At 36.2% G+C, this 13222-nt stretch overlaps 1 protein-coding gene across 3 annotated transcripts in view; it reads left to right on the top strand.

Annotated features, from left to right (window-relative positions):
* The window catches only part of CLASP2 (cytoplasmic linker associated protein 2), a 183254-nt gene that overhangs the window by 141737 nt on the left and 28295 nt on the right, over positions 1 to 13222 (top strand). For 2 of the 3 annotated variants that reach the window (XM_052637074.1, XM_052637082.1), the window contains 4 exons: positions 6419 to 6582; positions 7388 to 7466; positions 7594 to 7644; positions 11432 to 11575. In XM_052637074.1, the coding sequence (XP_052493034.1) occupies positions 6419 to 6582; positions 7388 to 7466; positions 7594 to 7644; positions 11432 to 11575 (438 nt within the window). Of the gene's footprint in view, positions 1 to 1544; positions 1548 to 6418; positions 6583 to 7387; positions 7467 to 7593; positions 7645 to 11431; positions 11576 to 13222 lie in introns of all 3 variants that reach the window. The other variant, XM_052637064.1, reaches the window with a different exon arrangement.

A 13222-nucleotide genomic window follows, 5' to 3' on the forward strand; every position in this document is an offset into this window, starting at 1 on the left:
AGCCTTGCCCCCAGAATGGGCCATAGGGTTTCAGAGACACTTCCTATCATGAGGTTGGTTGGGTGGACTTTGCCGTGTCCTTTTCAGCTGAAGTCAACATTTCAGTCTCTTTTAGCAGCTCTGAAAAGTAGCAGTAGACCACCTGCTGTCCCCAGCAGAAATAGGAGACTTAGAGAACCAGGGTGTGAGCAGCAGCCCCATCTCCTTTCATCTAGGATCACCTCCAGCCCCTAGAACGTTTCTCTTGTTTGTGTTAGTAAGTATCTGAGTCCAGCTGAAATAGCAGGTGAACTCCACTATACAGTAAAGACATCCCAGAAAGGAAGGGCTGGAAAAGAGCTCTTTTTAAGTACAGTTGAAATAGATGCTAGATTTCTTTTTCTGTGACATGAGTAATGTGGTTGGCATTACAGGGTACAAGCTGAAATTAGTTGATGTCCATAAGTTGGTAAACTTTTTCAACTTTCAGATACTACTGATTCAGTCGTGGTATCTGTATGAAAGTAATTTAGATTATAAAGCTGCAAATGTGTAGTTTAAAGCCTCTTAATATTTTCCTGAGAGACAGTACCACACAGTGATAACAAATATGAGTAGTGGAGCTAGATTGCTTTGGTTCAAATCCTACCTCCATCACTCTTTAGCAGTGTGTGCCTTGTGCATTGGTTTCTTAATCTGTAAAATAGAGTTAATAAGATTGCGGTGATGATTAAATGAGTTAATGTATGTAAAGTCCTTATAACACTATAAGTACTACATATGTTTTTTTTTAAATAAGTTTGAAAAATTAAGGAATTCAAGGCAGATTTTTATTTTGATTGCTCTAGAACACTTTTTCCTCCAAATGTAAGGTGTGTCAGAAAGCTTATCCCCTGTGATTCTGACAGTTGACACAGAAGGAATACTTGAGGAGAGCCACCTTTACTGAAGAACATGCTTTGATTTGACATATTATGTTCTGTGTAGTCCTGCCTGCCTACAGGTCTTAGAATCAAGAGACCAAATATGCATCTTACCTGGGGAATATTAAAAGTTGTAGTATCTTTTTACCTCCATACAATAGTAATTGTTCCAGTCCTTCACAGAAATAATTTAACTTGTGAATACATTGCTTCTCAAGAGGGGGAAAGAATAAACAAAAAATTCTTAGATACTATGCTTTGGAAGCAAATGTTGGCACTGTTCAGAAATGTTGGCAGGTGTCTGTTAGTCTTAGATTCTTTCCAGAAGTTGAAATTCAAGGATAGTAGGGTCTGAAAAGAAGGGAGTTTTCCTCTTTTATTATTTGTAAATTTTCTTGGCAAGAAAATGAGAGAGAAATACAGGAAAACCACATATTCTTTTCATATACCATTCATTTAACTCTTGTGTTAAAAACTATTTTGAGTTTGTCATAAAACTTTGGAAAACATTTGTCATTTTTATTTTCTAAGTGTTTTTCTTCCATACAGGAACTTGGCATTGATGGCGACTAATTTGTGTGTTTTTCTTTTTTTTCTTTTTTTCCTTTTGCATGCTGTCCCCTGTGTTGGAACTCTCAATAGAGAGTAAGTTGGTTCAATATTTGTTGGAAACCTAACTTTACTGCATGACTGTGAAATTAACCCTTTTTCTCTATTTTCTCTCCCAAAGAGTTCATGCAGTGTTGGAACCTTTGCAATCCACGAAATGCTATCTGCAGTTACGCAAACTGTCATTCTGTTTGGAGATGTGCTTTTTAATCTACTAATTAATCTAATTTGATTATGTTCTTCTGTTCTATATTTGATGACTGGCACACCTAAGATATGGGGGCTTCCCTGGGGCTCAGTGGTAAAGAATCTGCCTGCAATGCAGGAGACCCAGATTTGATTCCTGGGTTGGGAAGATCCCCTGGAGAAGGGAATGGCAACCCACTCCAGTATTCTTGCCTGGAGAATCCCATGGACAGGGGAGCCTGGCGGGCTGCAGTCCATGGGGTCACACAGAGTAGACATGACTGAGCGACTGACACGCAACTGTTAAAAGCAAGGCTGCCTCAATTGTAATAACACAAATATTACAGTTCTTTTCCCAGTGAACTACAGTTGTGAAATATGTAGGATTATACATTGAGTCTGTTGAAGGTTGATTTCATTGAATTATTAAAAAAAACAATTCCCGAGTTTCACAATCAGTTTTTAAAAATTGAGTTCTAACCTCTTCATATGCACTTTCTACTGTTCTGCTAATGGTGTCCCGTAAAAGGAGACAGAGCAGTTTAAGGAGCAGTGATCTCAGCTTTCTCTTCTGAAATCAGATGTTTAGCCCAATGTTTTACTAGTATATCCACTTTTCTCTTTCTCCTTTAATCATAGATAAGGAAATGGGAGAATATCAACATCTATCTGACAGTGAACTCTTTGTGTTATAGCAGTCACATGAAATTCTGTGCAAACTTCCAATGTATATTTTGAATGAAGATATATGTGTGTGTGTGTATGTATAAGCATTTTGAAAAATAATAGTATAATTCTATATGTAAAGTACTATTAGTACACATTTACAGTTTTATTCAGCTCTACTCACATTTTATCTAATCAAAAGAAACTTCTACTTAGGAGACTCAGACACGTCTTCCTGAAGAAAATAGCAGTTCAGATCTTGACAGGAACATAAACTTTGGATTATATCAGGATGAGAAGAAAGGGCCTCCTACAAATGACTACCCTGAGTCCAGAGAAGTGGGAGATGTCAGAAAGTTTATAGTAAAGAAAACCTTGGCTGTAGTGAAAGGAAGGTCATCCATATCTTCCCTTGCATTGAGAAAAGGGGTTGGCTACCAAGGTAAATTTTACTCAACTAAAAGAAAATTCTTACTTTTAAGGGAACTTTTCCTATAGTTTAATCAGACAACTTTTTAATTGCATCGTCAGCCTCTGATAACTTAAGATTTGGTTCTGACTGGTGGCGTAAGACTGAAATAGAGCCATTGTTCTCAAATGCTATGTATTCCAGATAGGAAGATAGCATATATACAGAAAAAGTCAAAGAGCACTGCAAAGGCAGCCCAAGTACCAGATGCAAATAGGGATAGACAGTGGCTGTTGTTTAAAGATATCCAAGAAGCTGTTTGGCTGGGACTTGAGTGGTAAACTTTGTAGGGAGTCACGTACTTTGTGGAAACAGAAGGATTAGAGAGTGATAGGGAATCAGGAGTGTGTGGGATACGTGTTCAGGGATGAAGACGTTATGTTGCCGAATTGTCCAGCATCAGTCTGAAGAGTTAGAACCTCGTCTAAGCATTTGAGACATTATTCTATAGACAGTGAAGGGACATTAAAGAATTTTGTTTCTGTCAAAAGAGTGATGTCACCATCTGACAGAAAGAAGTCTGAGTTGGCCTGCTGTTTTGTAAATAAAGTTTTACTGAAACAGAACTGTGTTCACTTGTCTGCATAGTGTCTGTGGCTATGCTATGATGACAGAGTTGAAGAGTGCAACCCACATCATATGCCCTGCAAAACCTAGAATATCTGCTTTCTGGCCTGTTAGAGAAATCCAGACTTGAGGTCAGAAATGCCTGGTGCCTACAGTGATGTTGTGATCGACAGATTTGAGTAAGGCCAAAAGTGAGAGCTATCATAGAGATTATTATGGGGCCTAGAAGGCTAGATCAGAGAGGCTCTGTCAAGGAAGTCATAATTTCGATGAAAAGAGAATCAGGATGAAGATCTAAGAGATCTCCTCACATTCAGGGTACAAAAGGAAAATGCCTGGTAACAATGAAAAAAGGGAGATAAGAAGAGGAAAACCAGTGTCAAACTATGGAATGGCCAGGCGTACTAAGCTCATGATAAAGCTGTGACATTTCTCGATTGGAAGGTAATTGATGGGCGCAGTAGGATGGAAACTGCAGGCAAAATTCTAGAGACAGTGTCTTCTGCATTGGGAAACAAAGAATTCTGGTTGAGAATAGAAGAGTAAAGATAGAGGAGACCATACTTTAGAGAGCAAGAATACAGGTGGAAAGACTAGTCTTAGAAATAAAATTGGCTCTTCCTTGGAGAAAGAGTTATTAAAAGGATAGCTATAGAAGAAATCAGAGTGAGGGGAGAGTCAGTGGAGAATTTTATCATGAATGGCAGTCAAGTAGATGAAGAAGTTGTCCAGTTATAGAGTGTATGGAACACAACTAAAAGCCAAGCGACTTAGCCATTGATGAACTGTGGAAACCTTGAGCAAGTAAGTCCCTTAATTTTCTAGTTCTCAATTTTCTGAGAATCAGATAAAATGAGAGAGCTGACTTAGGCACTCTAATGCCTTTGATTTTCGAAATGGATTTTGGTGTAGTGAAAGCTTAAAGTTGGGATCCTAAGGGAAATAGGCAGCAGCTGAAACAGTAAGAGTGAGAGTGAACCGGAGAATTGGAGAGTGCTGTGCTGGCCCACCAGGTTTAAGGGACTAGCGGGAAGCCCTGATTTGTCATGTTTATTACAATTCCCGAGGTGTAGATAGTCCCAGCTGGCTGATTTCAAGCCACCAACCGTCTCACAAAATTCCTGAATATTTAATGTTTGCCTTTGTAGGCAGGTACTGACCAACGCCAGGACGTCACTGGACAGATTTGCTAGTCAGAGTGAGTACTAGGTTAGATACATGTATTCGTTACTGAGTAGGTCTGTTGAAGTCCCTCAGGCCCTGAGACAGTTCAGTGAAGCTGCGGTCCAAGTGGTTCTGGTAGGGTAGGACTGGAGTTAACGAATCTGCATTGTGATTAAGAACAGTGTTGAGGCACAGGTACCTACTGCCTTGAGATCAGAGATAACAAATTTTAGGTAGTTGTACTTTCTGCTTTTACAAATAGAGTCTTAAGCAAAGTGTATTTTTTCCTAAGGCTTCCCAGGTGGCACAGTGGTAAAGAATCTGCCCGCTAGTGCAGAAGATACAAGAGATACAGGTTGGAGCCCTGGAGCAGAAAGATCCACTTGAGTAGGAAATGGCAACCCACTCCAGTATTCTTACCTGGAAAATCCCATAGACATACAGGTCTGGCGGGCTATATTCATTCCATGAGGTTGCAAAGAATCCGACACGACTGAGCGCATACACACAAGCACATCTTTTTCTAACTCAAATTAAGATGTTAAAAAGCTTAGTTACAGTTCTGATAGATAAAAAGTCCTTCATTTCTAACATAAGAGAAAAAACAGAAATCTGTGTATAATTACATAAAGGAAAGTCAAGAAATATATATTGAGAGTAAAACTCTTAATTTTAAATTAGCATACTTACTTTGAACTTAACTTTTTTAAATCATAGATTTTATAATCCATTGGGATTATAAATTGTCTCATAATGCAACATGGCTGACATTGTCTTAAGAACTTTTCCCTCTTTATGTAGAAATAAATTGTCCAGTATGATATTGAATTTATTGATGAGATATAACCTTATTGTATGTCGCTTGTTTTAATTAGAGAAATCACTTACAAATTTTAGTTTCCCTAATTTTTCTTGAATCTTATAAGAAGTTTAAAACTAGTAGATTAATATTGGAAACAAGTATAAAACCCCTCAGTAGAAATGGAGACTAATAGCATGCCATCTGGTTCTTTGTAGAAATCATTAAAATGTAGATGTAGATTTGTGTCCTGATTTTATTTATTTTAGGCACAGGTATCCCAGGTCATTTAAGGCTTCCCAGGTGGCATTAGTGGTAAAGAGCCCGCCTGCCTGATGCAGGAGTCGTAAGAGGCATGGATTCTGTCCCTGAGTTGGGATGATCCCCTGGAGGAGGAAATGGCAACGCACTCCAGTATCCTTGCCTAGAGAATCCCATGGACAGAGGAGCCTGGAGGGCTACAGTCCATAGGGTCGCAGAGTCAGACATGACTGAGCAACTGAGCACACAGGTCATTTTAAATTACTTTTGGGGCAGTTTTAATGAATAATACATCTTATACCAAAGAATTTTGTGACCACTAACACTGTGAAAACTAAGAAGTCTCCAGTTAGCCCATTATGTTAAAAATCATCTTATATATTAAGGTAGCTGTCAGCATAGTCTTCCCCTGATTAACTCACTGACACTTCAGAGAGCTGGGGGCTGGTGAGACTATAGGTAGTTTCTTGGCCTAAATTCAGGTAAAATGAATTTCAGTTTAAGCTGTGGCATCATTGACAACCTTAGGTGTGCCAGCCATTATGGCCAAAGTTTCTTTACCAAGTGATGCTGCATGGAATAGCTAATTGTCGAACTTCAGCAGAAGTTGGATAACAGTTCAAACGTACTCTTGTATCACAGAGTCCAATGAAAAGCGAGAGAGATTGTTTTTCCGCTTGGCTGCCAATCGCTGTGCCTCTGATTCCTATATTCCTTTCTATTTCAGTTTTGAATTGATCATAGAGGTCAATATTTCCTCCTTTTTCTTCTCCTTCCCCCATTTACCCACTGTAGGTATTCAGCATGTTTTTGGAGACTCTAGTGGACTTCATACAAGTCCACAAAGATGATCTTCAGGATTGGTTGTTTGTACTGCTGACACAACTACTTAAAAAAATGGGTGCTGATCTGCTTGGGTCTGTTCAAGCAAAAGTTCAGAAAGCCCTCGATGTTACAAGGTAAGATTTTTCTTCATATATTTCAAGTTTACCCAGTAGTAATTAAGAAAATTCAGTTTTTGTGTTGAAAGTTCAGATTTCTGAGTCCTTTCAAACCATCAAGACTTCATGAGCTCCATTTGAAAATTGTTAATAATGTCCGTTTACATGGTATAATTTGATGCAACATAGGTTCTTAGTTCAAACATTGCATTTAATCTATAAAAAATTTCATTAACATCGGTTGAGTAATTCAAGGTAGCAATTTATTGTAATTAAGATGTAACTGCAAAGTAAAGGATTTTATTCAGTCTAATATAAAGATTAAAATATTTGCTAAACTTAAAAAGAATGTTTTATTATGCATTCTTTTTTCAAAAGATTTTGAACCAATAATACATTTCTACTTTCTTGTGTAGATTGTTGAAGTGACTTATTTCAAATATCCATTTACTAAGTTGAGATGAGTCTAGAATTCAGATATTAGGTATGGAAACATCTCTGATACTGTTGAACTTTTCCCTGAACACCTTCTCTGATTAAATCTATAACTGAGGCAAGAGATCATTATTTGCTCTAGTGTTGCTTTTTAACCCCTTACAGGGGGTTAAATTTATACTTGCAAGGTATAAATTCAAACGTTCTGGTTCTTCTGAGAGTAGCTTTTATTGTATTCTTTACCACATAAACTATACCACATATAGATATGCTTCATGCATGCTTTCTAAATGACATTATGTTTTGGTATTAAAAATAATCTGTTAAGTTTGCTAAAAGCTTACTTGCTGACTTAATTTTTTTTTGCTTTGTTCTTTGCATATTTCAGAGAATCTTTTCCAAATGATCTTCAGTTCAATATTCTAATGAGATTTACAGTTGATCAGACCCAAACACCAAGCTTGAAGGTAAAAATTTGAGGTCTTTTGAAGACATTGTAAGGAATTGAAGTATTTTATTCATAAAGTTAATGTTTGTATTTCTGTCACATGAGAAGCTGTTCAATCAGTGGATTTTGTTTTTATAAACTTTCAGACAGTCAAGCCAGCACTTCGGGACCAGCTTCACTCTTTTTGGAGCTCCAAGGTTTTATTGGTTTTGTTTTAATCTGCATTATTTCTTTTCTTAACTCTCTTTACGAACTCTGCAGTGTTTCCAATAATGTTTGTATGCATCTGTATATTCAACTACTAACCATTACGAGCCTCTAAAGCATGCACGGGTTTGATTTCAAATGTTACTCGGTGCCAGATTATCTTCCGGAGAAGCTTACTGGGGACTCATAGTTAGAAAGCAACACAAGTATGGCCGTCTAACCCTAAGCTGTTGTGCAAACTCTCTCTATCAAGTCTTTTCTCATTTTATGTTTGTGATTTCCCAGTCCTTTTTTTTTTTTCTTCAAAGTTGAGGAGTTTGAATAGGTATTCGGTACAGAATATCAGTTTTGCCTATGTATTTCAATTAACAAAAATTTTTAAGTTTAATCTCAGAGCTGTTCTCCAGTTCTTCTTAATTGAAACAGTAGCTTTTTTTTTCTTCTTATAATGTGATATTTCTGATGTGTGCATAAGCTTTAGATTTGGGATTAGCTTTCTCAATTGTTATTAGCACACATTTTCTAATAATTTATGTGGAAACTAGGTAGATACCGATTTTTTGTTACAAATAATTATTTAACATAGAAGAAAATATGTACCCCTGAATTCTTTACTAAGAATAGTTTTATTGAGTTTTCTTAAATGAGATTAACGTCAGGGAAATAACAAGCATATGTACATTTACAAGCCTTGTATTTTCTGCTCTGTTCTGCACGAAATGTTTCTATAAGCATTATTGCCTTGGATTGATTTCCCTTTTAAGTTTCTGAATATGATTTTGCCTTAAAGTCACAATTATGTTTCTTACCAGGGTTGACATGTACTCAACATATGTTATTTTCTCAGAGCTGCTTTGTGAAAGAGGTTCCATCTGTTTTGATTTTTAAAAGTGCCTGCAGAAGGAGAATAATTTACTTGCTATTATTGATAGATATTGTTTAAACTTGTTATTCGTCCAAGCCATTGTGCTAGGTATTCCTGATAATTTTCTGTCATTAATATTTATAATAACGTGATGAACTGTAAACTGTGGAAAGAATTATGATTTAGGTACTGGTGGTAGGTATTCAAATGGTATTGAAAACATATAGAGTTGTTACATGGGCCAGTAGAAATGGAGGTCTGAATCATTAGTTTTCAAAATAAGGGTTGCTAAAGGCCTGAAGAGAAAGACAATGGGAAGTGTAAAACTAGTTTCCCTATTAGGAAATGTCATACTGAAGACTGGAATCACAGACTGTTTCTCTGAAAGTCATACATACATACATATACACATATGTACGTCGCGGTGACGTCCAGCTCTGCAACCCCATGAACTATAGCCTGCCAGGCTCTTCTGTCCATGGGGTTTCCTAGACAAGAGTACCGGAGTGGGTTGCTGTTTCCTTCTCCAGGGGATCTTCCCAACCCAGCGATCAAACCTGGGTCTCCTGCATTGCAGGCAGATTCTTTACTGACTGAGGTAAAGAATATTTACCTCATATTACCTCATATTTATGAGGGAATATGTATGTGTATATGACTTTTAGAGAAACAGTCTCTGTAAATATGTATATATCATAATCTGTTATATGGACATAGGTATGGCTTTTATATATTATGCACACGTATATACATAAAGCTGTAGGGGAAAGTCACTGTAGGGGAAAGACACCCACAAATTAATGTCTTAGGATAGCAAAAAGGAATTTTATTGGAGCTGTACCTTGTGCCGAAAATAAAAGTAACTTTGAGATGATTGACAGGATTAAGAATTAGAAACTTAACAGATTATAGAAAAACACAAATAACTTCAGTATGAGATTTACCAAAATTCTTTATTTAAAAAATGCTGGATCTTTCAGATAAAATTTTATATTTCTCACAGACTATCATGTAGCCAAATGTCAAAAAGGAAGCAATAAAATAGACAAAGAGGGCATACAGAGTGATTTTATTTGAGTAATATTTTTCAAATAAATGGAACTTTTTGACTTTTTTTTTGAGTTTCAGAAATATGTTTAGAATTATACACACCTTAGCAACTATAATGTTTTTCCTCTCTGAAGAAGAATGCATGTTAATGTTATTAAAAATAAAGACGATGTTTATAACCTTTTGAAATATACTACCAAAATATAAATTTTCAAATGATTATATATGTATTATGGTTGTTTTGCTTATTTGTATAGTAAACACACCTATTCTATGAAACTATTTAGAAACTTTACATGCCTCTATAAATTGCCAAGACATGGTACTAATTAAATCTCACATAGTGCAAATAAATATTTTCAAAAAACAAAATGCATTGATGTTTATTCTTTGATTTACTTTAGCTTTCTTTCAGCTGGTCTTACCAGTAGAAGATGACGTGGCTTAAAACTCCAGAATGTTATGTGCTGCCATAATTTAGTTGGGCTTGCTACTCAAAATTAACCATACATCTCTTTCCCTCTTCACTGTATGATTTACTCAGGATGGTTTTGGATTAACTTTAAAAAAAATTTCTTACAGTTACAGTTACTTCTTAAAATCATTTATTATGAAATGAAGACAATAAGTTGATGCTTTCTGTCTTTTTTAAACTGGAAGCAGAGACGGGAAAATGTTCAAGAGTCAGAAGTTTAACTTATTACTGCTATATATTAACTTGACATAGTACTTCCCAGAGACCTTATTTGGATTGAGTGAGAGAAATGATCAATAATAAGATCAATAATAGGGGATGAAGGAGTGCAGAATACCTGATTACCTTAATCTTTGACAATATTTTTTCAAAGTTGCTATTTTTAGTCATACATTTAAACCTTCCTTTTTCTAAGTCTGCAAATCAGCATTTAGTATGTGTTTAGAGTCTGCTGTATCCAAGGACTGTGCACTCTGCCAGGTGCCATTTCTAAAGTGCACTGATAACGTCTTAGAGAATCATTATTTAGAAATCTAGAATGTTAGACGTGACTTTAAAAACAGTGGTTCTCTAACTTTTTCTACCCTGCCATACCGAGAAAGGGGGGATTATTTAATAATGGCTTACTCGAAGGGTAAAGAAGGCTGCATCTAAGAGAGAAGCGTGTGTGCTTTGCCCCACCTCTTGCTGATTTCAAAGCCTGCATCCTACCACACTCCTACCTGCCATGCCACCCACATATCAGGAATTTCTAGGAGAATAGTAAGACTTTTTAAACTCATATATTATACTTATTTTATGCAAATAAGTGTCTCTTCCCCAGTGGTCCTTCTGTAAAGCTTTTTTGTCACATTTATTTTGAGAGGTGGTTCTAGCAGTTGATGGACCTATTAAGAAACCTGGTCTCATTGGAGCCTTAATGTATATTTATCAAAAACCTGTTTTGCCCACTTTGATTATCCACTTGATTACCCACTGGATGTATAATACCTTATTTCCAAAACTCTTTGGTTCATTTCCCCAAGAGGCAAATTATCCTTCAATGTATAAAGACTGGTTCCCGGGGAGATCTAGACAGGAGTCAGCTCTAAGCTCTGAAGGCAGACTAAAGGAGAAGTGCCTAATCTTATCAAGAGAGTCTTCAACAATTGCTCAAAGATGGGTAATACAATTTATAAATTCTGCTATGTGTGGGAAAAAAGCCACATTATCATATACTTGTACCTCTGATAGGTAGGTGGTTGTATGTATAACTTTTCTTTTGCTGTTGATGCTTTTTCCTTTTGTATTTGTTAAAAAAAAATTATTACCTATCTATTTCTCAAGTGTTCTTACTGCCTAACGATGCCCAGCTGATTGTCCTCTCTCTTTGTGCATCCCTGTATAGGTGAAGGTTGCTATCCTCAAATACATAGAAACTCTGGCCAAACAGATGGATCCAGGAGATTTTGTAAATTCCAGTGAAACTCGCCTGGCAGTGTCTCGAGTCATCACTTGGACAACAGAACCCAAAAGTTCTGATGTTCGGAAGGTATGTTTTAGTTTAAGATTCAGAAGATAAATTAGAAAAGCAAATCAGTCATTTTAGATTGCCAGTTAAGGAAGCTAGTATTTTCAGGATGTTACCCATTAGCATAGAGTTATTTACCTGGTGATACAAAGATCTTTAAAAAAAAAAATCCTCTCTTTTAAATTTTATCCAATTAATGCGACTATAATTTTCAAACTTAGAATCAAAAATAGCTGTCTTTGACACAGTCCTCCTAACTCTACTCTTATAGCCATTCAGAATTTTTTCCCTTGCATTTACCTATGTATTTCAAATAAGAGTTTGTACTGTTTCTTGATGTATTAATTTTGGGCATTATTTACTGACCTGTTGATAGATTCAGTCATGTGTATCTGTCTGTCTGCCTTTGTAAATGAAGATTTCACTTTCCAGTATCCTAGCCTATGTCTTTCCCCCATAACCTTCAAAATACTTATGAATCAGTTGTTCGTAATCAGTAGAAAAGATTTAATTTTGACTGTGGAAGTATTAATTCTTTCACCAAGTGGTTAATTACTGCCTCCCTCCTTATGGAAACTTTGTTTGTCCTAGTGTTAATAATTTGCCTTGGTTTTCATTGTCCTATTTCTCCCCCCAACATATTTTTTAAATGTTAATAGGTTCAACATCTCTGCCCCATGCTCATGGCTGAGATTTTCCATATGCTCAAAAACACTGGTTCTTTCTTTTCTGGGGTGTTCCTTTCTAGACCCTCTGTTCTCTTCACCATCTTCCTGAGATTCCTCTTCAACCCTAATCATTCGTTTCTTGCATCCTGTATCTGGCTCTACTGACAGAACCAGAGTAATCAAAACAATATGGTACAGACACAAAAATAGACACACAGATCAATGGAACAGAATTCTGAGAGCCAAGAAATAAACCCATGCACAAATGGTCAATGTGTGTTACTATGATAAAGTAACCAGGAATATACAATGAGGAAAAAAATAATCTCTTCAATAACTAGTGCTGGGAAAACTGGACAGCTACATGTAAAAGAATGAAATTAGAACATTCCCTAAGACTGTATACAAAAATAAACTCAAAATGGATTAAAGACTTAAATGTAAGACTGAATACTGTTAGTATCCTAGAGGAAAACATAGAACACTCTCTGACATAAATCGCAATAGTGCTTGCTGGTTCCATCTCCCAAAGCAAAGGAAATAAAAGAAAAACAAATGGGACCTAATTAAACTTAAAAGCTTTTGCAGAGCAAAGAAAACCGTAAACAAAACAAAAGACAGGCTATTGAATATGGGAGAAAATATTTGCAAATGACTGATAAGGGATAAATATCCAGCATATATAAACAACTTCTACAACTCAACATCAAAAAAAAAAAAAAAAAAAAGCTTAATTGAAAAATAGAAAAGCTGAATAGACTATTTTCAAAGAGAAAATGCAGATGGCCAACAGGCAAATAAAAAGATGCTGAAAATCACGAATCATCAAGGGAATACAAATCAAAACCACAGAGATATTACCTCACACTGGTCAGAATGGCTGTCATCAAAAAGAACACAGATAACAAGTGTTAGCAAGGATGTGGAGAAAAGGGAACCCTCATACACTGGTGTTGGAAATGTAAATGGTTGCAGTCACTGTGAAAACAGGTCCTTAGTT

This window comes from Budorcas taxicolor, chromosome 1, assembly GCF_023091745.1.
Source record: "Budorcas taxicolor isolate Tak-1 chromosome 1, Takin1.1, whole genome shotgun sequence".
In the NCBI taxonomy this organism is placed as follows: Eukaryota; Metazoa; Chordata; class Mammalia; order Artiodactyla; family Bovidae; genus Budorcas; species Budorcas taxicolor.